We start from the raw sequence: 27,721 nt of genomic DNA, 5'->3' as shown, positions 1-27,721 counted from the left end.
TCACTTCAAATAATGGTAAAAATATTCTCTGTTTCTCATAAACAAATAATTGGAAATATTAAAAGGTATACTAAAGCATAGGAATATCTATTAAAAGGCCATTATAGCAGGAGGGTCTGCTTTCCAAATATTTGTAATGTTAGACGTTATAGCCTTTTAAATCTGTCAGAATAAAGGGTTATTGCTACATCAGCTCATCTGAAATGGATAAGTGAATTTAGATGGTAGGATTACTTATTGCCAACTATTATTATGGTGAAAACCAACCACAGCTGCATGACCACAAGAAAGCATATTACTGAAAGAATTAAACACTTTATGACTGCATTGGACACTAAATGACTTTCTGTAGATATTTATATAAATTATATGTTAAACATATAATTCATCCATATTAATGTATTGTCCACAACAAAAAATGAAATAAAAAGGTTTTATGCAGATTTTGTACTAGTCTTGAAATAATATTATATAATATTATATATGCTTACATAGAGGTCTGTGTGGCACATCCTTTTGAAACAATAGAAATAATGTCAGATTTTCTCCATAGCACCTTTATTACACTTTTAATTGTTCCTGAGCAAATACAAATATCTTTACCATATTTCCATGCCAACCTTTGGTAAAAAGAAGTGTACAAATTTGGCAAGTTATAAAAATATCAGCAAATATCACTAATTTTTAGTCATTTTGCTTTGTGCTTTGATATTTATGTAACCCAAAACTCAAATTTCTTTAAAGGTGCTGTAAGATAAATATTTCAGGTGGAATTGACTTTGAAATAATTACAAAATTACAATTACTGAATACATACAATTTTCCATAAAGAAAAATAACAGTTAATAATTTCAATACACATGCTGCAATTTCCTCATATACAGACTGATTTAAAAGTGCTTGATATCGAATATGCAGAAATATTAGTGATACTCAAAGTACTATATTCTTTCCATCAGAAGAAGTTGCTATATGATTTAGATTTGATTGCCATGGTGAGCATCTCTGCGAATGGCTGGTATATATAGGGGGAAAACACATTAGCATGGAATGTGATTGCTTGTGGAAATGTCCTGTTGGAGTTTCATTCTGTTACCACTTTCCTGGGATCGGGACTCCACACTCATACCACCCAACAAAAGGATGTGGTGTGCGCCTGCCAATGGCCCCTAAATTCACCGGCTCTTGTCTATATGAACGATAATAACCTAAAATCCACAAAATATGTATTGTTACTATTCGCATCGGTACAAATGTTTCGTATACATTTTTACAGCTTTAAAACGTGTATTATTATACGCAGTAATAATTTCACCCAATAAAAAACCTATGCAGATGTAATTTTAATATCAAATAATACATTTTCTAACCCCTTTACTATTGCTGACACATTCTAGACCCAACTGCTCTTTGCCAAGTACACATTCATGACATGCATCTTCTTGAAACACTAGAAAACTGAACTGAAATACTAGAGAGCAGATGTGTCGCACCTTGAGCTGTGGGTAGGGAGAGAGAGAGGTTGTGTGGTCCTGTCCTCCCCTCTAAATAGGAGTCCACAAATTGGCAGTGGTCCTCTCCATGGCCAAATGTATCACCGATGCTGTAGAATGTTTCTGAAATGGTGGAAAACAGGACTATCTTGAGTATTCCCCAAGACCCAGACCACAGACAGTGCATTGTATTAAGCTGAGGGAAACTGCGGTTTGGAAATAAACTTTCTTAGGCTCAAGACCAGCACTCCAGAAATAGGTCGCTTTAGATTACAGACACAGTAGCTTCAGTTTAAAATGTATTAAGATGCAATTTGATACAGATTTAAGTAAAGTCAATCAATAGAGAAAAGAGGGCCAATACCTTTCAGCCCATCTCCCATGAAGATCTTATAGCGCAGGGAGTTGCATAAAACAACCCCTACAAACTTCCTGTACCATGTGCGCTTGACAAACTGACTTCCTTTACAAGAACTGTGGGCGGGGTTATACCTGAATGTAAACGGGATCCAGATAGGTTCCCCACCTGGAGGGAAAGAACTGCAATTTAGGTTTACAAATATAATTCGATTAATATCATTACAGGGCATTCAGCTGGGAAACATAGTAAAGACCAAATTCTTTCACACAAGCATTGCATGCTGACCAAACACACTCTGTTTCCCATTAGTAGTTTAAATATTACTTCGTAAGAGATTAACATAGATGAATCTCATACCTGGGGGTCTTTCTATGAGAAGGGGGTCATCTAGATAAAAACAACAGACATTTAGTATGAGCTTTTCTGAATCCAACAACCGTTATGAGCATTCATACAAAAGAGCCTCACCTGACTCTGTGACATATGTTAATGTTTCACTGAAAGGCCCCAGGCCAAAGATGTTTTTCGCTTGAACTTTGAAGTAATACCTAGGAACACAAATTAAAACACAGAAGTATAAAATCATATTCATCGGAGGCAAACACGCGTACTGTCATGGAGAGATTTATTTTATGAGAAAACCTTTATGTACATATAAAACTAAAACGAACGCAGCTGAGTGAAACATCCCTTTAACTTAATGTCAAAAGTAGGAGAGAAAGGCACAAAGGGAGAAAGGTATGGAATAGAGAAGGAAGAAGGAAACGGTTAAAATGCCAATCTCACGATCCTGATATCATTATACTGAGCCTCTGGTAAAAAGGCTGACAAAGAAAAATGACAAGAAGAGGTTGCGTGTTAAAGGGAATAACGCATCGGAAAGGAATTTTCAATCTGACAAAAGCTCATTGTGACAAATAGCAGACCAGAGCCACTCAGACCTGACTTTGGCACCTACATCGCCTCAGTAGATAAATTCGACAAGTAAAGAAATTAGAAACCAGAACTGCGATGAATTTCAAAGGGTGCTTGGGGCAGGGCCTTCTGTTCTGCCAGTGAGAGAGTGTTCAGCAAGCGCACGCTTCACTGGGTTTAACTCAGGACCCGTTTAATGACATAAAATCAGCACTGCTGGATCAAATTAGAACAGCCACGTGGAAACTCTGACCAAAATAAAGAGAAATGGACAATTATCGTCAGACCGCCAGAGGGAGAAGGGGGAAAGGGGACTGTCATTTTTCAACATGGGTGTGTTTATCATTTTTCTTTATCCTTTTGAACATGTATCATTCAGGGTGTGTGTCTGTTCACGATCTAATGCATATGAGCATGTGTGTGTCCTGTTTTTCCTCGTCGATTTGTCCATAATTCTTTGTTGAACCGATGAAAGCTCGAGTCTGGATTTAACATCCAAGTGGTTTGTCATTGTTGCTTTGATTAAGAAGGAACTGCTATTCCCCACATTGTATTTATCAAGATCCTAAAGCTAACTTTCTAAACAGCTAATTATTCATAGTAGTCATCAGCACTTCAAGGTTGAATTATGACAGTGCTCGACAAAGAGGATATAACAACAGAGATTTTAAATGAATCCCAGAGGACAATAAAACAACTTCATCCTTGAGTTCCACACTTAAGGACCAAACAAGCTGACATAAGTACATACAGTATATGCATTTAAGTGTTTTCTCAAATAGTGCTGAAAAGAGTGCCTCTACACGCCTGGTAGTGTACAAAACAAATGTCAATCAAACCTGGAGGGCTGAACGCAGCTGTATGCGTTTATGCATGCGTGAGTAACTCAACTGTGAATGTGCGGACATTTCATGCATTTTCTAAGTGGAAAATCTGTGAAATTTTGCTGAATATATTTAAAGTTAAATGTGTTTAATGTAGTTAAGAGTACTATTGTATTTTATTGGTAGCTGAAAGCTACAATTATCCCGAATTTTTAAATAAAGGAACATACAAAGTGAAAAGTTAAAGTGAAGACATTTATGAATGCTTTGAATTTCGGCATGCATTCCAAGTGCCACCTCATACTGTAAAGCACCTATGAAAAGCCTTGTAAAGACGCATGGTTAGTGGGGTTATGGTGTTACAGTGAGAGCAGCATTCAAGAAATAAACAGTAGTCATAATATTGCCCAGTGAATGTGGTCGAACGGGTCTAGCCAAAGGCTGGCAAGTCTACCGAGGCTCATCTCTCAGAACACATCTCCACATGAGCCAGTTTCCACAGCGTAAAATATCAGTTGCTTTTAGCTCTTGTGAAACGGATACCGGAGTGAGTAAAAAACAGATATATGTCTCTGCAGTTAAAATGCAGGCAAGCCACCACATCATACATTGGTTCAGTAGTTTTATGGACCTACTATGGTAGTCCAAGAACTGTTTGGTTATAAGCATTCTTCCAAATATATTTGTTTGTGTTCATCAAAACAAAGATATGTATACAGATCTGGAACAACTTGAAGGTGAATAAATGACGACTGAATTTTTTTAACCATGGTTTAACAATAGCACCAATTAAGGTAAAACTATTGTAATACAAATGCTATTCAATCTTTGAAAAACATGGTTTCTATACTTTCACTATAATCATAAAATAATCTAACCTATAATATAAAATATTATCTTTTACATTCTGCAGATAAAATCAAATGTTTGATATTGACATTTTACTGTTAATTCAAACAAGATTAACCTAACACAAAATCTGAAGAGTTTATTTCCAAAATGAGATTTATTATTTTTTCAAAAATATTTTTTGTTGTGCATTCCAATAAATATCAATCAAACAGCCGTTGGTCTATCTTGATTTAAGCCATAATAACAAACCATACAGCTAATCTAACACAATAAAACAATTAAAACATAATAACATAATAAAAAACATGATTTTTGAACGATTTATCTAATTTTGGATTAGATAAATATCATATATTTCTCCATGTATGTAATATTAGGCTGACGATATTTGCTGCATACAAGACAACTCGTTAATTGTATTTCCCTAACTTAAAGTCACCATGAAATCAAACAGGAAAATGATGTGTTTTAAACACACATTGCAAAGACAACGAAATCCTGCCAATATGCCTTGGAATGCTCAACATTCGAAAGGTTAGACTCTATCTCATTGAGCATTCGGCACTAATCTCAAGGTTGGACTACTGCAATGCTCTCAATTGCTGGTCTTCCTGCAAAGGCTATCAAACCACTTCAGCTGGTTCAAAACGCAGCAGCACACCTCGTATTCCAACAGCCCAAAAGGGCTCATGTGAAGCCTGTAGCAGATTCAAGTCACTGATTTTTGCCTACAGGACTATCACTGGATCTGCACCAGCATACTTTCACACCTCCTTCCTGGTGGAACATTCTTCCTAACTCTGTCCGGTCAACCACATCTCTCACAACCTTCAAAAACTACTTAAAACCCATCTCTGTGAATACTTGACAGACAAATGAGAAAGAAAGTACACTAAACAGGTAGTGGTCTAGCGTCTGCTTGATGACTAAATGTAAACACAGTGTTTCAGTGATTATTATAAAGGATTTATCTATGCACACGATTATTTCTTCAAAATGAATTTGCACTTGTAATCTTTAATTAAAAACATTAAGCTCCTCTAACATTAGCTGTATCCCTTCTAGCAAAGACCGATTGACATAGCATTACGTATCATCGCGTATGTTCTGTATGCGCAAAGTGCAAGGTGAGAAATAATATCCAAATTTAAAGTTATCTCGAAAACAAGATTACTGTTTGCAGAAAACAACACAAACATTTCTCTGCGTGGTTGTTTAATCGGTCTCCGCATCAATCATCTTGTTGCTCAATCGCTCTCGCTATGGTGATGTCATATGGCCCACTGTCAGTGCAATGCAGTAGGCATTGGAAAACAGATGTAACGTCATCAGGGTGAGTAGGCCCTACTAGAGACCGTTGTCTTATTTGGCAGTTTTATTTTTAGACATTGTAGGAGTCCAAAAGTTTTTAGTTTGCGTTATAAGTAATGGTCGACGAAAACGTGGAATTGTGTTTGCATCTGTGTGCATTTGTTTGTATAATCTAATAAATCGCACCTGGAGTTGGGCTTGAGGTTTTCGACTGGAAGGTGTGTTCCGTTTGAGAGTCCTTTTGACCACTTGTTTTTGAGCACGTCGTCATAGGATGCACTGTGCACCATGTAGCCTACAAAAAAGAGGGTAGACCTTTTTTTAGCATACACTAAATGTAAGAGATTTAAAAAGCCTTAATACACAATAATTTATTCTGACTTAACTCGAGTAAACTGTAGCTCTCGCATTATTCTTTTTAGTAGTGATTCCTAATCACAGCTAACAAACATCAGGAATGTCTCATGCCAAGACAATGTGATGTAGAAATACAGCACGTGTATTTTACATCATTCAGATTGCATGTCATAAGCAAATGACAGGCCAGTTCCATTCAACAGCATTTACATGTAGTTGTGAACAGGCCCCAATGCCTTTATCCGCCTCAGAATTATAATACATCTTAAAAAACAGCAGCAACATCTTGTAAAGTTTTATTTAATGGCATGTGGACTTTATTTTCCAATGTGTTAAAAGGTTGCACCATTCATCAAAGCAACTTTATCATTCATCTGCTGGCAGGAATCTGCTCTGCATTTAAACCTCCTCCTCACACATAACATCATGACATTAACGTGGCTGCGGGAATTCCTGCCTTGTATTCGAGATTTTGAATGAAACTGTAATGGTCTGCGTGTGGACTATTGAAAAAACATATTCATAGCTTTGTGTTTGGAAATCCACATGAAATTGAAAGCTTGAAACGGATTATATTTGTATGTGTAGATGACAGGTTGTAGGTCATGTGAACACTTAAAACGGAAACATGTGTATTGTTTTATTCTGCACATTTTAGTTTGTAGTACTTTTAAATCTATGATAAATAATGAGAATGCAGTGTAATATTATTCCATTTGAATGCAGTTAAATAGATTCTAACTGCAGTTTTACACACATGTAGATACATATAAAAACTGTTCATGTGCATATAACTTCAAATATATTTTTTTGTATATTCAGGGATTTTGTGGTAATGGCTCAGTTGTTAAAATAACGAAATATGCAATAATCAAACGATGGAAAAAGTAATGCAATTTTTGATGACGTCATAACCTGGATTGTGTTTTGTTTTTCAAACATTGTCTTTTCACAGTGATGTTACTAATTTCATTAAAATTATATTTAGGACCACTAATATTACTGTTGTTTTTTTTCTTTTAACTGAAATGTACATGTGATAAACCTCTCACTCACCTGATACCATGTCATCTTTCAGTGGCCGAGCCCAGTCTAGGATGACAAAGGAGTGACAGCCTTCCATAGCTACCACAGTGACATTATGGGGTTTGTTCTTGGGTGGCTGCTTTTGATTGTTTGACTGTAGATCTTTCTCCATCAAGTTCGCCAAGACATCCACTTGTAGATATTCCAGAGCCTCGGTCAGAGAACAGGGAGCTCCAGGGTCCTTACGTATGTAGTTTACATATGGAGCTGAGAGCGGGAGAAAAATAAGAATGTGAGTGTACTGCTTATTGTTTAACATGACCAGTGCAATCCACAAATCACAATTAATTTAAATGATTCATTGATTTTATAAAACAAATACAATAAAGTATTGAACACGTCACCATTTTCTCGGTAAATATATTTCTCAAGGTGCTGTTGAAATGAAAGTTTCACCAGATGTCGGTAACAATCCAAAAACAAAGAAAACAAATAAGTTCACAATTAAGTTATGTTTAATAAAATGGAATGAGACAGGGAAAAAGTATTGAACACATGAAGAATGGGAGGTGCAAAAAGACATGGAAAGCCAAGAAACCATCCGAACTCTATCAGTACTAAGAAAGCAATCCTGCCCCTTTTCAATGGAAATTAACACCAGCTGGTTCTGCCCCAACTGATGGCATATAAAAGGGTGTCTCATTACCAAGGTGTCATCTCATACTGAGTAAATGCAAAGAGCGCTCAAGACCTTCGCAACATTATTGTTGCGAAACATACTGATAGCATTGGTTATGTAAGGATTTCTAAACTTCTGAATGTTCCAGTGAGCACTGTTGGGGCCATAATCCGGAAGTGGAAACATGTTAAAGCTCGTTTAAAGTTTGCTGCACAACATTTACAAAAGCCTGTGAAATACTGGGAGAATATAGTCTGGTCAGACGAGACCAAAATTGAACTGCCATAATAAACACCATGTTTGGAGGTCAATGGCACTGCACATCACCCTAAAAAATAATACCAACGGTGAAGAACTTTAATAATCATACTTGTGTATTTGAACACTATTTTGGTGCTTTGGGCTCCAGTGGTCTCGGTGGTGCTGATCTCCCTATTTTTGTATAGCCCTGCTGGGTACTACTGTATACTGTAAATGCATTACAATCACCAGCCTAGAGACTGTCGAGGGCCTCCTTTGTTAAACAACGAAGAGTTGGCCCATAATATTTTTCTCATTCTTAATGTGTTTTCCTATGTATCCTGCCAAAGTAGTTGATGTCACATCACTGCCAAGACAAGAATAATAGAGGAGCCATGAAACAGTAGGAGCCCTGGGATTTTTGGCTAAAGATTAAAAAATGGAACCAAGGTCAGTACAACCCCGTCTTGTCATAGGCCATGAATTTGAGAATTCTGGCCAAAATACATACAACAAATGAATCAGTAATATCTGTGATTATCGATGGTTAAACAGATTTTAAACCATTAGTAAAGGAATAATTCCTCCAGATAATTCTGTATTATTCATATAGATGAGAGCCGTGAGGGAACGGCGCAAGGCCGGTGACACCAGTGATAACAAGCGTCTTCCCACAGTCATCTTGTTTCCGTAGAAGAAAGAAAGTCATACAGATGTGAAATTACAAGAGCATGAGTAAATGATTGCAAAATTAAAATGTTTAAATTGCTCATATTCTATCATATTTTAAATCAATCACATTTAAGACGCTTTGAAAACAGTCCATATGACTTTTGCACTAAATAAATATGATGCAGATAATTTGACATCCAACCCGCATGTTTTATTTTGCATATTGAGTTGCAATAATTAAGAAGACTTGGAATAAAGTGCACAAGTCATATGGACCACTTTTATAGTTCCCTTTTTCCTTTGCAGAAAAACGGACAGACTGCCCACTAAACTGTCAGACTATGGAAAAGAGCTGTATAAAGAATTCTGTCTCAATGTTCCACAATGATAATGCAGCATGCAGGTTTGACTTGAAGGTTAAAAATGCTAGAATTTTGAGAAAGTGGAAAGTTGGGTTTCCAAGTCCGTTATATTATTTTGATATCCAACACCAGACAAGTAGCAAAACTGGACAAGAAACAATGTTCCATAGCAAGGTGTACGTATGGCTTGTGGGGATTTGCGTTTGGAAAGAGGAATGTGCTGACTATGATGTTAAAAGGCCATTATGTGCAGTCTAAGTAAATTAATTCATGCTGAACTTGAAAAAGCTGGAGAAAAATGGAAGACAGATTTTTTGCACATCATAAGATGTCCTTTGTTGAAGTGCATGATTGTATTATATATCCGGTTATATAATTATGATGAGAGACTAGATGTGAATTCATATTCATACGTGGATGGTAGCATATGGGGTTTAATCTTTAATCTAATCTTTGCACAGCTGAGAGGAACACAGTTGCTCAATTTGTGAATTGGCTGAATCAACATGCTAAATGTTAAGCAGTTGTAAATAAACCGGCTTTTCTCTTCTTCTTTTTCAATTACTAACAAATTTAAAAGCAATGTCTTATTTGTTCTATGAGACAACATACTTTTATCCAAAGCAGTTACAGATTGAGTAATATACTTATACAAGCGATTAACAAACTATTTTAGCTGTGTAGAAATGCAGAATTTGACCTGAGGAGTACAAGCTAAAGCAGAAGTGTACATGCAAAACAATAAGCAAAAAATTATAGAAATAAACAGGATTATGATAGAATGATCATGAAAGATGTGTCCAGCTGCACCCTCCATTTGCTCAGAGCTTTGAAACATCATCAGGGGAACAAGCAAATGTACAGGTCAAAAATAAATCTCAAGTGCTTTACATATACAGGAAAGTGCTGAGGTGATTAAAAGAAATTAACTATGAGCAGCCAGTTGTGTTTCCTGGGAGGTCGATCCCAACAAAACAGCTGTTTGGAGCCAATGATCGCTTAGATGGTACAGCATATTCTCCCACAATGTGAATGGTTTGTTGCCTCAAATGTAAAGAAACACACAGAAGAGGCCTTACCTGTGAAACGTTTCTTGCCAGCAACATCAAACTCAGAGGTAGGGGTGTTGTTAAATGGCCTTGTCTCAAAAGTGGGGGGCTGTGTAGTGGGGATTGAGATTGTTGTGGTATCCATTAAAAGTTCCTCTGTGCATAGAAAAAAGACTAAATTAACTTTTTTACAATACAATATAATATGAAATTTTAATAAAGAAATATAACTAATAGAAAATGTCAAATATCACTTGGTTTTGATATTTGTGTTAGTGTCCAAAGCATACAAACTTAATGGAACAATGCTTTAAAATGCTAATATATTGCATTTTCTATATAGTTAACAGAGTTTGTGACACTATACAATTCCATGGTTTTACTGTAGTGTAGTTGTGTAATAATGTGAGGATGTGACCACATTATCCCATATGGTTAACATAACTTTCCCAGGAATTCCTTTTACACCACAGCATGGGCCTGGACATGCCAAGTAACCATTAAAACTGTATCTATGCAAGCTTGTCCCTAAATGCACCTTGGCCACATTAGCTGACTTGAGTTCAAACCAATGGAATTACATAACAAATGATTATACAATAAGGTCTGTTCATTAGACAGAACAACTTGTCATTATAGGAAGGTCGTCCAAGTTTGTCTGTGTAAGTCTGTGCTTACTAAATCACACAGATCTTCACTCAGTAGCTTGTGAAGACACTTAGTTTGGAACAAAGTAAATAAATCAACCTGAGCAGAGAACTACCCCTTCAAACTAAAACACATGTTCCACCTTAAGAATTGAGAATAATAGGAAAGTACAAAGACCATACAAACAATTTTAACTTTATATTGTTTAAAAAGATGCCATGCATTGTACAGTATATTGGTTCCACTGCAAGGAGAGAAAATGATGACATTTTTATATTCTGTTGAGCTAAACCTATTATTTTTCCATAATATTAGGTGGGTTGCATAAAGTGTTTTAATGTATAACAAAACCTACACCCACATCACCATGAAGTTTTAATAAAAACCTTGCATTGTTTGTTTTATTTAACAGTAGGTTGTTGTAAGAGGAATGAGGAATGTTGTTGTTACTGTTCATCTCTAAAACCATGCCGATCACAGTCAGATTCAATGAATACCAGAGGCTGCTGTGCGTACCAGAGGATATCCTTTGAGGTTTACTGTTTACATGGATTATACCACCGCCAACTGTAGTTCCAAACTGTGCCAAGAACCTTAGCCATTTTTGCATTGCCACACAAATTAAGCTTGTTCAATTACATAATACTGTAGTGTACTCAGTTATTCTGTGAGAGACATATTTCAGTTGAGTTTGACTGCAAAGAGTTTACCTCACCTTCAGAATAGCAGTTAAGTATTCCGTCACCATCCATTATTGGGAAACCGTTCTTATCCAGTCGGGAGTACAGTCCAGGTGGACATGTAGGCTCAGCAGCCAATGTTGTTGGCTCCAAAGTTTCTGTTACAGTTTCTGTTGTTGTTGTTGTGGGTTCTAGTGTTGTTGTCATGGCTGTAGTGGTTGTTGTGGTAGTAGTCCTGGGTTTAGGTCGGTCTAGGCCCACAATGGTCTTTCCTCCCACGGTAAGGTACTTGTCGCTGGGATTAATCACAGGCCGACTGTCTCTTCCATTACCAAATAATGCTAGTCCTTCCTGGTTTACCAGTGGGCTGCCTTGGTCATCTGATATATGATAGCATATAAACATAAAAACAATTTGATAATATTGCTCCAACTTTGGTTCACTTATGTATGTAACATATGTATGTAACTCACCAAAGATAGTTTTGCCATCCTCTCCAAGGACAACTTTTCTGGGTCTTCCCCCTGAATCCTGAAGAACCTGTCCATTTTCATTCATTAAAACACCCTTATCCAGATCCACAACCTAAGAGTAAATGCCCACCATCAAATTGTTACAAACTCTGAACATAGTAACTGCAAGCAGGTGGCTAATAGGGAAGAAGAATCTTTCTATCACAACCAAATGAGACAAATACTAACAATCCTGCTTGGAGTTTCCAAGGCAGGAGAACTGACATGTTCACTTCACTGACTTTGCTTACTCTAAAGATGATTTTGTTTGGACTGTGGTATCGTCACATAATTGCATTTAAGAAGTACCCAGACAAGCCTTCTAAAAAAGAAATGTCTAACAGAAGCGGTGAATTGTGGCCATATGATCAGATTATCCTGTATTCCTAGTTCCAAAAGTGCATGTGTTAATTACAATTTGTTTAATCCAGGATTAATAACTTTCTATGATATCTGTATATGTCTATGTGTATGTATGTTTTTTAGTTTGCTATAAAGTAATTTATGTTTATAGATAAATAGCATGTATCCAGGCAATATTTAAAGCTGCAAGTAAACACACCCATTTTGTTCCGTCAGGACCTGTGATATGTTTGACTCCATTTGGTTTAATGCTTTCATCAGACGTTGAGGATATTTTGCCATTTGCGGCTGTCAGGTTTGGCCGGCCATTTTTGCCTGAACATAAAATATTTAAGTCATACTTGTACACATACTCACAATGATGTTGGTCCCTAATACATGCATAGCACTTTGCAGAATGCCTAATGTTTACCTTTTCCATAATTGGGTTTGTAGCCGTTGCCTGGAGTGTTGTCTTTTGAAACTAAGCGCCTTGACCCCACCACTGGATTCCGAGATGGAGGTGATGGAGAATCGGGTGATATATTCTCAGGTGAGCTTCTACTAACAGATACCTGCCCAAGGGAGGAGCGAGAAGCTGAACCTTGAGTGAACCTGTCTAAAATAAGTGGCGATTCTGCTGGACTGCTTTGGGATGGTGAAGAAGATGCAACATCAGGTGAGGAAGCAAAGTTAGTGCCCACTCTTTTGTGTTGTACGGGGTACAACCTACTAGGGAGCCGCGACCCTTTTAGCCGACTGGCTACCACAGGTGAGCGGACCCTTCCAATAGATCCCAAAACAGGAACTCTTTGGGGAAGTGAGGGAGGTGACTTTGAACTGGGGATAGTGGTAATCTGTTCCCTATCCACACTTTCATTCTCAAAGTTCTGGACTGGTCTGTGAGTTTTAGTAACAGCTGTTGTAGTAGTTTTAGGTACTATAGTTGGGACAACGTCTTTGTTTTGCCTGTCAAAGGTCTCTTTGCTTCCCTCATAAAGATAATCATCTTCATGATCATTGCTAATTTGGGGATTATTGGAATTTTTTGCAATATTTGTTATAACTGTTTCTCTGTTTAGGATACTGGGTTTATTTGAGACAGGGTCAATCCTTTGCTTTGAGGGGAATGTTGTGGGGGAAACGTTAGTTTTCTCTCTAGCGACTTGAGAGCTTGAAGAACTAGAATGTGAAGGAATTCCTCGAATAATCGGTCTGCCTGCACCTACAGATGAGTCTGTCCTACTCCATGGTATTCTACCATCTTGTCTACGACTGCCTGTAAAAATCCTAGAATTCCGTCTAGGTAAATTAAAAGAGGAACTGTGCTCTGTTGAGGAGGGGTTAGTCCGTGAAGAAGTGTGGGAATTAGTTGCATGACCATCCTGTTTCTCTTCTCTGTCGTTATTATTTTCCTTTGGTTTCTGCTGTTCTTCTTTAGTTGTATCGGAATGGGGTTTTTGAACAGTTGGTTGTTCATCGTTTGATGTGTCTTTCTCTGTTTTCTTTTGGCTGGTATGATGTTGCTCATGGTCCTCTGTTGCATCACTACTGTGAGTCCTTGTTTCAGCAGGAAGTCTGGATTGCGAAGAAGTAGAAGAGTCATTTTTCTGCTGTTCTGTTTGAACTCTCTGAACTCTGGTTCCAACTCTTCTGCTATTAGGGTACATGGAACCAGTTCCTGAATTTGTGAATCGAGTTGGTGTGGAAGAAGTCCTTCTTGTACCTGAAGAAGATAAGGATGATGTACTCAAAGATGAAGAGGATGATGCTGAGGAAGACGAGGTGGATGGGGAAGATGATGATTTTTGCACTGATTCAGGCCTGGTTTCTTGAGGTGAGACCACTGAAGACTTCCTGTCAGTCACACTTATCTGGTTGTCCTTTCCTTCAGGGTAGGACACTGCAGTAATATCCTTTTTTGTGGCAGCAGATTCTGAGTTGTTTTGTGAGTTTGAAGAATCTTCGTTTCGTGTCCTTGATCGAGAACCATGGGTGCGAGAATTAGGCCTTCTCAATCGGCTGATGTCTACGATTGATGATGTGCGAGGTGTCCAAGAAGAGCGTTGGTCCTCCGTCTTTTCATTTGAGGAGGGTTTTGAAAGTAAAGTTTGAGTACCAGGTGATTGGTTGGATCTTTTGATTGATTCTGTATTATCAGGTAAATCTTCTGTTTGAGGTGTAACATTGTTGCTGGTCTGTGTATCCTCGGTAGCTTCATTTGTTGTTATCTCCTCATCTGTCGGACTTTCTGTTGGTCTCTCTTCCTCATCTGTATTTTCCTCTCTGTCTTTCGTATTAATAGAAGATGAATGTGAGTTTGACCTTAAATTAGTCCCTCTGTTTCTGACGGAACCCCTTACAGATGAGAATATGCTGTGATAGGACCTTGTTCGGGAAAGAGGGCGTCTTCGCCTATTTGTGGTTGGAGCCTCAGTTGGAATGGTTGGAGTAGTCCGAGTATCTAACTCTTCAATCTCTTCTGACTCCTGATTGTTTGATTCGTTGTATGATGACATCATGGAAGTGCTTTGGTCTGTCTTATGGCTGTCCATTCCTCCTGACTGAGTGGAGACTTCTGTTCCAGTAGCACCGGCTGAAGACATGAATTAAGATATAAGTCTTAACCAAGATTCTGCAAAGTTTCTACTGTGATAAAGTTTATTGGAGGAAACAGTTGTGTTGGGGAATACCTACATGTAGGCATTGCAATAATAATAGCTTTGGTCTGTGGTCCTTGCCCCTTTCTATTTACCGCACGGATTTTGAAGATGTAGCGGTCACCTGGCGTGAGTCCATCTATAGTAGCAGAGGTGGTGGTGCCACGGTATGTAACTGACTTTGCGCCAAACGGTTTCATAGCTGGAGCATATGAAAGGATGTACTCTGGAAGCAGATGTCAAATCAATCAGTATGGTCAATTTCATTTGGATACAATAGCTGAATATTTTCCAATGAACACTTGGAATACCCGAGTTTGAACTAATACATCTAAGCCAAGGATAACACAGTAAAGAGAAAAACTCCCTATGCATGAGGAAACAGTTTTTAGATGTGTTCGGTTTTATTGTTGTTTTAAAAAGCATTCCTGTAACTCAAACAGTAGAGCAATGTGCTCATAATGCCAAGATACCATGGATTGCATAAACTGATGGATAACATTTTGAACTTTAATGCAGTGTTGGTTGTAAAAATGCAATGCAATGTTACAAAATCTATGTAAATATTCAGTTCCAGAGCAGCTCTGGTTACAGTCTAGAATAAAAATGCCAGTGGTCTAACCTCTTAGTCGTCCATTAGTTTGCTCAGGTGGATCCCATGTTGACGTGACAGCCGTACCTTTTCCTCTAAGTGGTTTTACTTGAAAATTTTCTGGAGGACCGGAGGGAGCTGGACACAGACAGAGATCGCAAAAAATAAGGACCGACCAGACCGACAAAAGGTATACTTACTCCTCAAACTTATTTTTTTTTCTGCCTGGAGATTTGCAGATGGAAACAAAAGACAAGTTTGTTTTCCTGGAAAATGAGTAATGAGGTCATTATAATCCTTCAATGAATTCCAAACAGGCAGTAAACAGTGAACATTGCGCTGAACTATAACAAAGAGGCAGTAATAACATGCTCGTTGCATGGGTGTACGCACAGTATCTGAATTTATAGTGTTTATACTTGGCTTCTTTACCTACCAAGTATAGTCTTTATAGTTTTAGGCATTGAATAAAAATATTGATCATATATGTAAACTTGTTCATTTTCTTGCCCCACCACTACCTTTTTCTCAGTAGTTGTATATTTTCTGGTTACTTTTCTGTATTTGTTGTTTTCTCAACAAGACTAATTTTGGTTGATCCATCATAAAAATACATAAATGTATAGATATTCAGTAGATAGTTGTCTGGCAGTGCATGCTAAGTAAACATCTGGGTTTAGATATAGTCATAACTGTCTAGTCATAATTATGCTCAGATGGCATAAACAAACCTGATTCAGGGGTTCTCTGGAACACAGATGCACTCCACTTCCCCTCATGGTTTCCTTGTGAGATTCGAATGGAGAACTCATACATGCTGTCCGCGGAGAGCGTCTCAATGATGAGACGCCTCTGTGGGGTGTCCTTGTATTCCCATCGTGCAGATTCTCCTTTCTCTCTGTATTTTACTGTGTACTGCCTGCATAGATACAGATATACTGAAAATATTGTATATTAAAACAAGGATGTCTTCGAGAATAATCAAATGTATTTCAACAGTTAACAGTTAAGTTTTATACCAGTGCAATCCATTATTAAAGTTTTATCAGTGAACAATGACATTTTAATTGCTTTACTTCTTATTTTTTGTTACATGTACAAATATGTAATATGACAAAATTAACATGACAAAATTAGGTGATAAGAGTCACTCATGTAGAAAAACCTCCTAAAGTTAACAACTGCAGTTTTACTTTTTGAAAGTGTATACTATGCATATCATCCTTTAAGTGAAGCAGTGCAGCTCATATTATAATTGATAAACGCACCCTTCTAGAACTGTTTTCTTACCTGGTTCCCCCTGTAATTTCCTTCCTCTTCTCAACAAGCGGGTCAACCCATGTGATAAGGACAGACTGAGGTGATAAAACTCTAACTGTGATGTCCTCTACTTCATCCACAACCTCTGGTTCTGACAGGCATAGACATTTATAAACAATTATTAAATATCAGGTTAGAACTGTTCCAGTAAGGTAAATACTCAATATGTGACCTTCCTGTGAAAACTAAGCTAAAGCCGTTTTTGGCGTTGTACTATTTCTACATAAAATCATCCTACATAATGTAAACAACAGATAAAATCAAACTATGATGCTCCTAATGCCATTATTTGATAATGCCACTTTCACAGAGAGGGTCACATATTGAACGCAGATTAGCAGCAGATTGATCTCTGTGAATGTGAGATATACCTGCGTTTACTTTTTTACTCAAGCCGCCCGTGTTTATAGATGTGCTCCTGCCTTGGGCTCTGGGTGCCTGCAGTGATACCACATAGACGGACTCAGATGCTATAAACAGAGGGGGGATACCAGATATGGCCATGTTTCAATACACTTTACCCGCTATGGGACATTATTAAGATATGCAATTTGAGTACTGTTAACCTAGATTTAAAAGGCATGCTCATTTATAAATAAAAATAAGAATCTCAAATATATTAATAGTGTTGGTATATTAATTGTATATGTTCAAAAAATAGCCACCTGCAGACATCAGATATAAAAAGGGACTTGTTCTCACCCAGTTTTGGCTTGTTACGCTGGTCGGCTTGGTGCTGACTGAGATCCACTCTGTGTTTGTTTTGGAGCCTGAGAGGGAGGTGACCTACTTGTTGAGGGGGTTCTGGTCCTGATGATGACTGGGGGGCTCTCTGTGGTTGGGGCCGTGGGTTTATTTGTGATGAAGTTTTAGACACCATCCTACCTGATGAAAGACAGAAAGCGTGAAAGAGAATAGTATTGGCAATGAAGCTTAATGGGGGAGATTTTGTGTCGTTAAAAAAAGAACAAAAAAAGTGCTACATTCCTTAATAAAAAACAACCTCATTGTGATTGTATCATGCATATTACATTTAGTCTGGGGAGGGATAATGTTTGCCATCTTGTAAAACAAACTGCACTGGAAATAACAAAGACGCTGTCACACCAGAGCATTTGGTGCTGACCCAAGCCTGTTTAACATCAGAGCTTTGTTTGTTTGCTTGATGTGAAAATGTTTTTGAGCACGCGAATCACAGCGATAACAAATCCAAAGGTACAATGTGCACCTGCAGGGGAAGGAATAAAACTCTGGTTCACAGCATGAAATCAAAGCAACCGTCAAAACACCCCTTAAACTATAACAGAATTGTGATAGTGTTTCCTGACCATGTGCAGATTCACTAATGCGAGTTCAGCTACTCAGGGCCACAGAGTTTACAGTCATGTGCACGCTCACATCCTCGCTCTTATTTTTTTACTGTAATCCTCTATCTGACTTGGCAGGCGAATCAGACAGTCTTCCTCTTTATACACTGCTTCACATGCATCTCTCTCCATCGCTCCCTCTCTCTCTTTTCTCTGGTGTGAAGGACTGTATGCCTGAGAGGATAACACATTCTCTGTCTCTCTGTCCCTCATCATTTAATGATTTTTAGATGACACTTGTAGTAAAACTTTCTCATTTGAGTCTGTGTTTTTTACCAGAGGACAAAATATTATTTATATTCTTTCTGATAAAGGAACTTGTTACTTAAAGGGATAGTTAACCCAACAATGAAAATTCTGTCAACATTTAGTCACCCTTGAGTTGTTCCAAATCTGTATAAATGTCCTTGTTCTGATAAACACAGAGAAAGATTTTTTGGAAGAATGCTTATAACCAAAACATTCATGGACCCCATTGACTACCAACAAGGAAAAATTACGTGCCGTTGAAAACAGAAGAAGATTTTTGAAGAATGTAGGACAGCAAACAGTTCTTGGGCACTTTTGACTGCCATTGTAATTTTTCATACTATGGTAGTCAGTGGAGTCCAAGAACTGTTTGGTTATAAGCATTCGTCCAAATATCTTTCTCTGTGTTCAACCAAACAAAGAAATGAATACAGGTTTGGAACAACTAGATAAATTACTTTATATATATTTTTTGTGCCGTTGAACACAGAAGAAGATTTTTGGACAATGTAGGACAGCAAAAATGTATACAGGGTTGGAAAAACTAGAGAGTGAGTAATTCATGACAGAATTTTCATTTTCTATATCAGTTCTATATCCGTTTACACCTATGCAATGCTGACAGCTGCAATTTAACTGTGAAATTGATAAAATTACATGTTATTTCATGTAAAAGCACTGTCGTTTTAGTGTCACAATCACTGAGTAAATAGATATTATAAATGCACTGTAAGTCAAGTTGGATCAAAGCCTCTACCGAATGCATAAAGAACGTTGTGATTTACAACGATATGAGGGTGAGTAAATAATTACAAATTAGATTTTTGGATTAACTCTTTCTTTAAACCCAACTTAATTGCAAAAGATTGCCATTTATGAATTGATGGTAGTTAGTTTATCCGGTTAACAATTGTCTGGTACATAGAGAGATTTTAAAGGGATAGTTCACCCTAAAATGAAAATTCTGTTACCATTTACTCACCCTATTGTTATTTCAAATCTGTATGACCGCAAAATAAGATATTTTGAATGGCCACATCATGGGATTGTTTTTAATTGTGCTAATATTTTTATCCTATGGGTCATTATGAAGATTGAAAAATGAGAGCAAATGAGAGAAGAATCAAGGTGAAAGGGGGCATAAACTGTTCTTTGCCTGAACACAAACCTTGCAAACTTAAGAATTAACTTCCCTCTGCCTCTGGAATCCCTAGATTTACTTTAACATTGGCAACCGAATTAAAACTTTTAATAAATTAGTGTCAGGTCTCAAAATGAATTGGAATGACAGTCACAGTAATCCTTTTCCTTTGTACAGACAAACAGACACTTATTCTCACTTCCCATTCAAATAGTCCAGCCAACACAGCTGAGCCAGTTTCTCATATCCCAGGCCATGGATCATAGCGGTTCATTTTCAAACTCTTTCCCACTCATTGTTTTCTTCAACATCACTGTGGCGATCTCACTACGATGGTATGCTGCTCCAAAATGCCACTTTGTTCTGTTTTCTCACCCGTTCCCACTGATCTTTTTGCTGATAGTATGAATTTTCTCCATTTTATTCTCAGTGGGAGGTTTTGGATGTGATAAGATCCAGGTTCCAGATCAAATCCACAGAATTACCAGAGTCCATGTGTGCACTCAGCTGGACTGCATGTGGTCTTGCTTTCAATGTTCAGTCCCATTTATTTCCACTGCCAACAGGGTGACAAAGGAATAATAACACAACAATGGTGGCTGTGAAACAGAATTGAGCTCTTCCTGCCACATTCTTGCCACATCACGATTTACATGAAAGAAGGACATGGTGCATGTGTCTTTGGTTAATCCAGTGGCAGAGCCAAAGCGACTTGCTATGGTAAAGTCTTGACAATAGCTATCATTTCACAAACACGGCATGGACAATATCACGAGAAAACAGTGAGAATTAAATAGTACTGAAATGTCAATGAAGTGCTCCTACAACTGCCAATACAATTTCCAATAAAATCCTATTGTCCTATAGTTAACTTAACATGTTGGCTCCCTAAACATTTGTACAAAATATGTAATACCATTTTTGTATCAAAATCTACCGACGCAACCAAAAGTGAGGTCATGAAAAAACCAATGTAATATTCTAAATGTAAAATTTATGCTTAAAAAAATGGATTTAATATGAGAAAGGAATGTATAAGATTGAGCACAGATTTAGTTTTTAACACCCAAATTAAAGAAACAATTAATTTTTTAACTTTGTACATCTTAGAAAATATGCTTTTTTAAAGGGATTGTTCACCCAAAAATGAAAATTCTGTCACGTATTACTCTCTAGTTGTTCCAAACCTGTATACATTTCTTTGTTTGGTTGAACACAGAGAAAGATATTTGGACAAATTCTAGTAACCAAACAGTTCTTGGACCTCATTGACTACCGTAGTACGAAAAATTACAACGGTAGTCAAAAGTGCCCCAGAACTGTTTGCTGTCCTACATTCTTAAAAATATTTGGTGTTTAACAGATTTTTCCTACCATGGTAGCCAATGAGAACTGTTTGGTTATGAGCATTCTTCCAAATACTTTTCTCTGTGTAAGAACTGTTTGGTTATAAGCATTCTTCCAATTATCTTTCTCTGTGTTTATTAGGAAAAAGAAATGTATTGGAAAAACTCAAAGGGGAGTAAAGGAAGACAGAATTTTAAATTTTCTGTGAACTATCCCCTCAATAGTGTAGCTGTTTCTAAAACAAACGTTCAACATGCCAAAAGAAACATCACTGAAATTGTTTAAATTGCTGATAAATTCATCAATGTACTATTAGTATTTATGTGCATAAATGTAAAACAGAAGTATATTTTACTTATAGCATACAGTAGGCCTATGTGGCATTCTTCATGAGATTATAGGAAAGTAAAAATCTTCAATTGGTTCAAACCTGGGATTCCTTTGTATCGTGTGGAGAAATCACAAACACAAATTTGGCTTTAAAGAGGCTCGATGGATTCATAAAGAAGAAGCATAAAAGTTTTACAACTAATGCTGTCTTTCCTGGAAATAAGAATATCCGAGGTCTTTGGCATCCATAACTAACCAAACCAAAAACCTCAAGGGAGTAAAATCTAGATGTTTTACATAAGCAAGTATTTCCCAAATCTGTAATTTGTCATTATTTAAAAAACTAGAAACAAATCTACAACAGGCGTAATATACTAAAATTGTTGCTCTTGGAGCGTACCTGGAGAAGATTTGTTAACAGGCTCGACAGCAAAGCCATCCAGTTTCACCCACTCTCCACCTGCAAAAGACAAACACATTATGGTTACACGAAACTAAACTTCTTTGGACCATCTAAATAGAAGCTTACATAACACATCAAGTAATCAAACAACCAGCTATCTACAACAGAAATATCTTACACCAGATATGTTTGCTACTGTTTTAAACATACTCAGCCAAGCACATTTACGATCTGTTTGCAGGACTATTAATGTAGTTTTCAATTATGACAGATGTTTTGGGAAAGCTCATTGGGACATGGAGCAATATGCCCAGATCCTGTTTGTTGGAGACGAACATGGACGCACTTAAAAATATTTATGTGGCGTGCGTTGGAAGAGTGACCGGCTACCACAACACAAAGATTAAGGCTCATGACTTGACTCTGGGTTGGATAAAAAAACAAAGACTGGCCACATAGGGGCTCAATCTTTGGGGAGTTTGATCGCACCAGATGCCAGCAGTGAACAGTTATTTGAAAAACAGAAACAACTATTTATCCTCCTTAATAGGAATATAGGAAATCATGCAGTTCTCTCTCTACACACACAGGCAAGCACACACCTCCTGGAGTCTCTGCCCTGTAGACAGGTTTACTCATCCCGTCCTTATTCTCTGCACTCATCTTGAGAAAATGCAGGACTCCAGGCTCTAAAACAACACAACATGCAGATGAAAGAACTATGCTGAGACACCTGTCAGAGTGAGTCTCAAGCACTTCATTTGAAGAATTAATGATATTCATTCTTACCTACATCCTCTAGTCTCTGGGACCGGCTTTCCTTGTCTGCGTTTACATAGCGCAGTGACTTCATGGACTTCCCGTAGCCGATGCTGTAGCTTTCTACCGGCCGCCCGTCCAGCTCACTGGGTGGATCCCATGTGACCTTCAACCCCTTGTCCAATGATGTCAGCTTCACATTTCGTGGTGGTAGTGGCTTAGAACCTGTAAGTCGATAATGACCTGTCAGTCACATTACAATGAAATGTTGGTGAATTATTTCCTACAAGAGTGCTGTTGCCAAGTTGTGCAAATCAACAACTGGCGAAACATTCCGATATTGTACAGGCCGCTGTTGGATCGTACTGTAGTTGTTCCAGACAACCAGTTTCCAGTGCCAGCTTGCCTCTCAAATCATTCTGCTACCTTTAACTTTTCACTTAATAAAATAATTTTACTTCAAATCAATATTTCATGTCTGTTTTTGAGTACAGTGGCTGCCGATGTAAAATAAACCGATAGAGGGGATGCGCTTTACCCTGAAGGGTTGATTTTGCAACAACGGCCGGCTGACTTTACATAATGGGCTTATATTGATTTAAGTTTGAAAAATCTAATGAATTTTAGATATGAGATGCAAGCTGGCACATTACGTGGAACGATGCACCATAATACATTTCAGCGGTTATTACAAAAACATTTGACCAAAGAATGATGCAATTGTTTGACCAATCCAAGTCAGGTATTACAAACAGGTGTGTAATAAAGAAATATTAAACATTGAAAAGTAGGTTTGTAAACAGAGACCGTAACCTCAGTTTGGGTCACAGTGAGCAATAACTGCACAGTTTTATATCTGCAAGGTGTCTGAACATGCATTCTTCTTTTTAGGCAAGAATGTTCAACTAGGATTAGAGCTCTGAGGACTACAGCTTCATCGGTTTATCAACCAGGAAACTCTGTGTGAAGTTCTGTATGTGTTCTCGGGCTGTTTTTGTAACCCTGCATAGAGCTAAAGTGAAACAAATCTCTCATCACTTTCCCTGTTATGACTGTATAGCAGCATGATTCTGGAAACAGGCCTGGTGAGAGAGATCGGTCTTTATCATTTATGTAACCATATGCTCAGACGTGCCGCTCTTGGTCACTGCTTTAGAATGTGATATTGGCAATAGAACATCCACATAATGTGGAACCACATCACACACGTCAATGCAATTACCCCAATTTACACATCACAGAAACATCAAGACTCAGTTTGTGACTTGGCCCATATAAACATTTATGATGTAGGGTGGGTTTCACATTTTTATTAAACCGTGGCTTGTAAAATATAAGATTTAAGTCTTACCCCTAACATAAACATTTTATGTTGCAGGAAACTAACCGGATTGTGGACATCAACAAGACCTGCAGTAGTGTTCGTTCTGTTGTGTTACAGTATGTGGATTATATAACAGCTCAGAACAAACGCAATGGATCTTATATCTTGTTCTTGTTTTACAGGTTTATGCTTAATTTGCATTGTGGAAGATCAAGTAAGTATCTTTCCTTGTCGTGTTTATTAAGAGAGTGAATGCCCTGAAGCTCTTTAGTCATGATTATGCTTTCGGAAAGCCCCTCAAGGCAAGCACCTGCTTTTCTGACACCATTTTGTCGATGGTGTCAGAAACACACTTTATTTTGTCTCGGAAACACACTTCTGCTTTGAGCGAAATAACAACATTCAGACAAACGCGTCTGGAGTAGTAGAGAGCTAAGGGTGAGGTAATGTTTGAGTACAACCAGTAACTATAATCAGTTCAACCAATTAAATTGTAGTTACAAGGGTGACATCACTACGAACATGCTTGCACCCTCCAGAGGTGTAATAAATTGAATTACCGCAATAAATTCATGCACCCAATTTTAAAAGTCTATGTTTTCTGTTAGTTTTACAAGGCACCCCAGTAGTGAGGAGAGTTGTTACAACAGCTCTCTTTGTACCTGACAATAATTACACTGTTTAGGGATAAGTAGCAGATTTCTAAACTACTCTAATGTGTGGCAGATAAATGTGGGAATATTATACATGCTTAGTAGGTACCATTAATAAACAAAAAAGTGCTTTATTCTCTAAGAATCAGGATAAAGCATTCAGGAGTTTGTAGCCTATCATCAGCACCTGACTATTCCCAGACATTTTAATGACAGGTTGAGCTTGTGCATTTTGCCACTGCCAACTAAACGTCTAAACCCTTCAGCCCAGCTTAAAACCCTGGTCACGTCAATCAAACACTTTCTACGAATTCTTTGGGGAATATCTGCGTGAGATTAAATACCAGTAGCTGGTTGGGGCATGACTTTCTCTTTCGCCACATTTCTCTCTCCCTAATCTCTCTGCCAGAGATCACGCCTAAAGCTTTTACCGGAATAACAACAGATGTTATGTGTGGAACAAAAGGCTAATTCTCATTCCATCCAATATATCTTTTATCTGTCAGACACATGTCTGATTTGTAAACCTGCAGTTGGGCACCATTAAGGATTTAAGCATTTTTTAGGTTTTAATTTCTTGGCTTTAAGGTTATCTGTCTCTAAATGCTTACGGAATTACCCACAGCTTAAAGTTGTAATTGTGTTAAAGTGTCATGTTTTGCTTAAGGTGAAGATAATAGGATAAGGGTAGAGAAGAAGGTGATGAGGAGAGCGGTGGAGAAGAGAGGAGAATATGCAGCTGTTGATGGCAGTCCCAGACTGCACTGAGTGACCTCATATAAAGAACATTTGCACAAAAGAAAAAAAGAGCGAGTGAGAGCAAAAGAGAATCGAAAATGGCCCATTGTAACGTGGCAGCTAATGCAGCTCAGTATAGGATTTAGCTACTACTTTCCTCATCCAAGATTCCTGTGCTCTGCTGCTTTCCCATCAAATTAAAGAGGGACAGGGAGAGTGAGAGAGGAATAGAGAGAGATAAATGTGGCTGAAATGATTTCATGAACTGAAAACTAAAGGCTGTTTTGAACATCTGTGCAATGGCTACACACACTGATGACCTTTTAAAGAGGTCAACTCTGGTTCCTGTTCTGGCGCTAATTTGATAAAACACTTGCCTAGAAGTGCAAAGAGAACCTATAACAAATCCACATGCTTCGTGTACTCAAAGTACAACTATTCTTCTTTGACATGTTATATTTTACAGACAAATGGGAGAAAAATATATTTATTCATCTGTCCTTTTCTCTGTCCATCTGAAACACTTTTTTGACGTTTCTTGGTAATGGCTAAATGCTGTGATTCTCATAAATGACAGGGACTTGTCGTAAAACATCTTCATAATACTGTTATAAGCAGCAGTGCTGTTTGCCTTAAACAGAAGTGTCTGATTAGAGCCAAGGATTGTCTTATTTGTGGGCAAATATCACATATGGTGGGTCCAGTCACCTACTTTTAGACTGATTTGATCAGCTATAGTTCACAATGTTCCAAACAAAACTGCTCACGGATTGAAAAAAGTACATTTTCTTACAGAAACAAATTAAGCGCCAGTACATCTGTTGAAAAAGCACACCTTCTTGCACTTTTATGCCAACATACTCCAGGGGTCACGAGTAGTCTCATTCAGTTGAGATCATACTTTTGGCACAATGTTGACACCTCAGTTTTTTTGTATTAAATGCAATGCAAGTAATCTAAACTTGTAATTGCTCAATTTAACATTTAAGGCAAATATATTGTGAAGACCTTATTCAACTGATTCAAATGTTAGATAAACAAATACACATGAACGCTGCGCACCTGCCAATGGATTGGATGTCCAGTTATTGTCTGATAGCATAATCAGTTCTAAAAATGTTAAATAAATGTTTGGCACATCCCAGCACACTACCCAACAAAGTAATGGCAAAATATACATCAAATATATATATATAATTCAGTCCCACAGAATCACAAAAGTTTATCTCCTAAACAAAATATATAGTCTTTTCAAAATGATCACTGCAAAATGCAACCACATTTAAAACAGGAATTTTTTAGCAAATGTTGCTTGAAATGATACAAAAAAGCGTCCAGAAATGCACAACTGATCTCAGTCACAAACATAAATTAAATGTTATTTAAGAGAGAAACAGATTGACCTACCTGACAGTAGTGGGCTCTGGGTGCAGAGCGTTATCAGGAGCCCGAGAAGAGCCCGTGCCCGTGCAGGAGACATTGCAAATAGTGCTTCAGTATTACCCTGATCCGCTACACAAATGAAGGAAGGCTGTGGGATGCTCGGATGCACATTCTCATCGTCAATCTGTGCGCAAGCCTCTTACCCAGACGTTGTCTCCCTCTTCCGGGGATGGTTGTACTTGGAGCTACCCAAATATTTGCAGAACAAGGCGATGGGAAGTCTTTGGACACAACTCGTTCATCGTGCATGTTCGTTATAAGAGCTGTTTCCGCAAAACCTCATTCTGCACTCTGGGGGAAACGTTCAGCTTTCGAACATACAAATGATATGCGTTATTCACAATGTGCCCTATAAATTGAAAATATAATGTATGAAAAATTAACAGGCTATAAGAAGACAATCTTAAACAATCTGCAGTCCGGAAGATTGGCTTCTTTGTCGCCATCTCAGTTTAATTGCTACTGCAAGTGATGCGCGGAGTAATTTCTTTACGTGAGTTGTGATTTGGCACTGCTCAACTGCGCGGATGAGTCTGATGTTTGAGTCGTATCACGTGTGTGACAGTGTCATTGAACAGGTGAGAATCGTCACTTTACATCAGTGGAGCGTAAAAAACATAACAGATAATAGATACCAGATTATATAACACGAACCAAATAAGAACATAAACAGACCCATATAGCAAAAATATGTCGTTTTGTTATTTCTCATGTAACGTGATGAACCGGACAGAAGATCTCCGAAGATCTCAAATGCCGATAGTTACGGTCATATATCATTCTACACCACACAACTATATATACAGAAACTATACGCAAAACCTTGCTATCATGTCCGGAAAAAAGTCCGTAAATTTGAGTAAAATCACAGGCTTCACTTATCACCTGCGAGTGCGTCACATGAAATGCATTAAGTCATTTAGCAGATGCTTTTATCCAAAGCGACTTACAAAGAGTTCAGGGAGCAATAAGCGATATGTCATACAAGAGCAATAGCACATTAGGAACTAATACAAAGTTACTAGATTCAACAAAAGATAGAACACTACCTGTTGAGAGAAAGGGTTAGTGT

General features: G+C 37.8%; 1 protein-coding gene across 1 annotated transcript; it reads right to left on the bottom strand.

The window, feature by feature from the left end:
• Positions 1–420: 420 nt before the first annotated feature.
• On the bottom strand, positions 421–26,686 carry fndc1 (fibronectin type III domain containing 1; the record flags this gene model as incomplete). The annotated part of the gene is made up of 22 exons (XM_079475526.1): positions 421–1,208; positions 1,494–1,616; positions 1,858–2,019; positions 2,212–2,241; positions 2,323–2,402; positions 5,943–6,051; positions 7,170–7,406; positions 10,172–10,297; positions 11,505–11,849; positions 11,943–12,054; positions 12,544–12,659; positions 12,757–14,919; positions 15,021–15,209; positions 15,606–15,713; positions 16,307–16,494; positions 16,866–16,986; positions 17,267–17,365; positions 17,598–17,780; positions 21,730–21,789; positions 22,335–22,421; positions 22,522–22,716; positions 26,614–26,686. 22 exons carry the CDS (start codon positions 26,684–26,686, stop codon positions 1,093–1,095), a joined length of 5,022 nt encoding a protein of 1,673 aa, XP_079331652.1. The 3' UTR covers positions 421–1,092.
• Positions 26,687–27,721: the final 1,035 nt, after the last annotated feature.

This window comes from Barbatula barbatula (genome assembly GCF_947034865.1).
Source record: "Barbatula barbatula genome assembly, chromosome: 15".
Taxonomy (NCBI): Eukaryota; Metazoa; Chordata; class Actinopteri; order Cypriniformes; family Nemacheilidae; genus Barbatula; species Barbatula barbatula.
The sequence above is the reverse complement of the archived record's forward strand: the minus strand, read 5'-3'. Positions and strand labels throughout refer to the sequence as shown.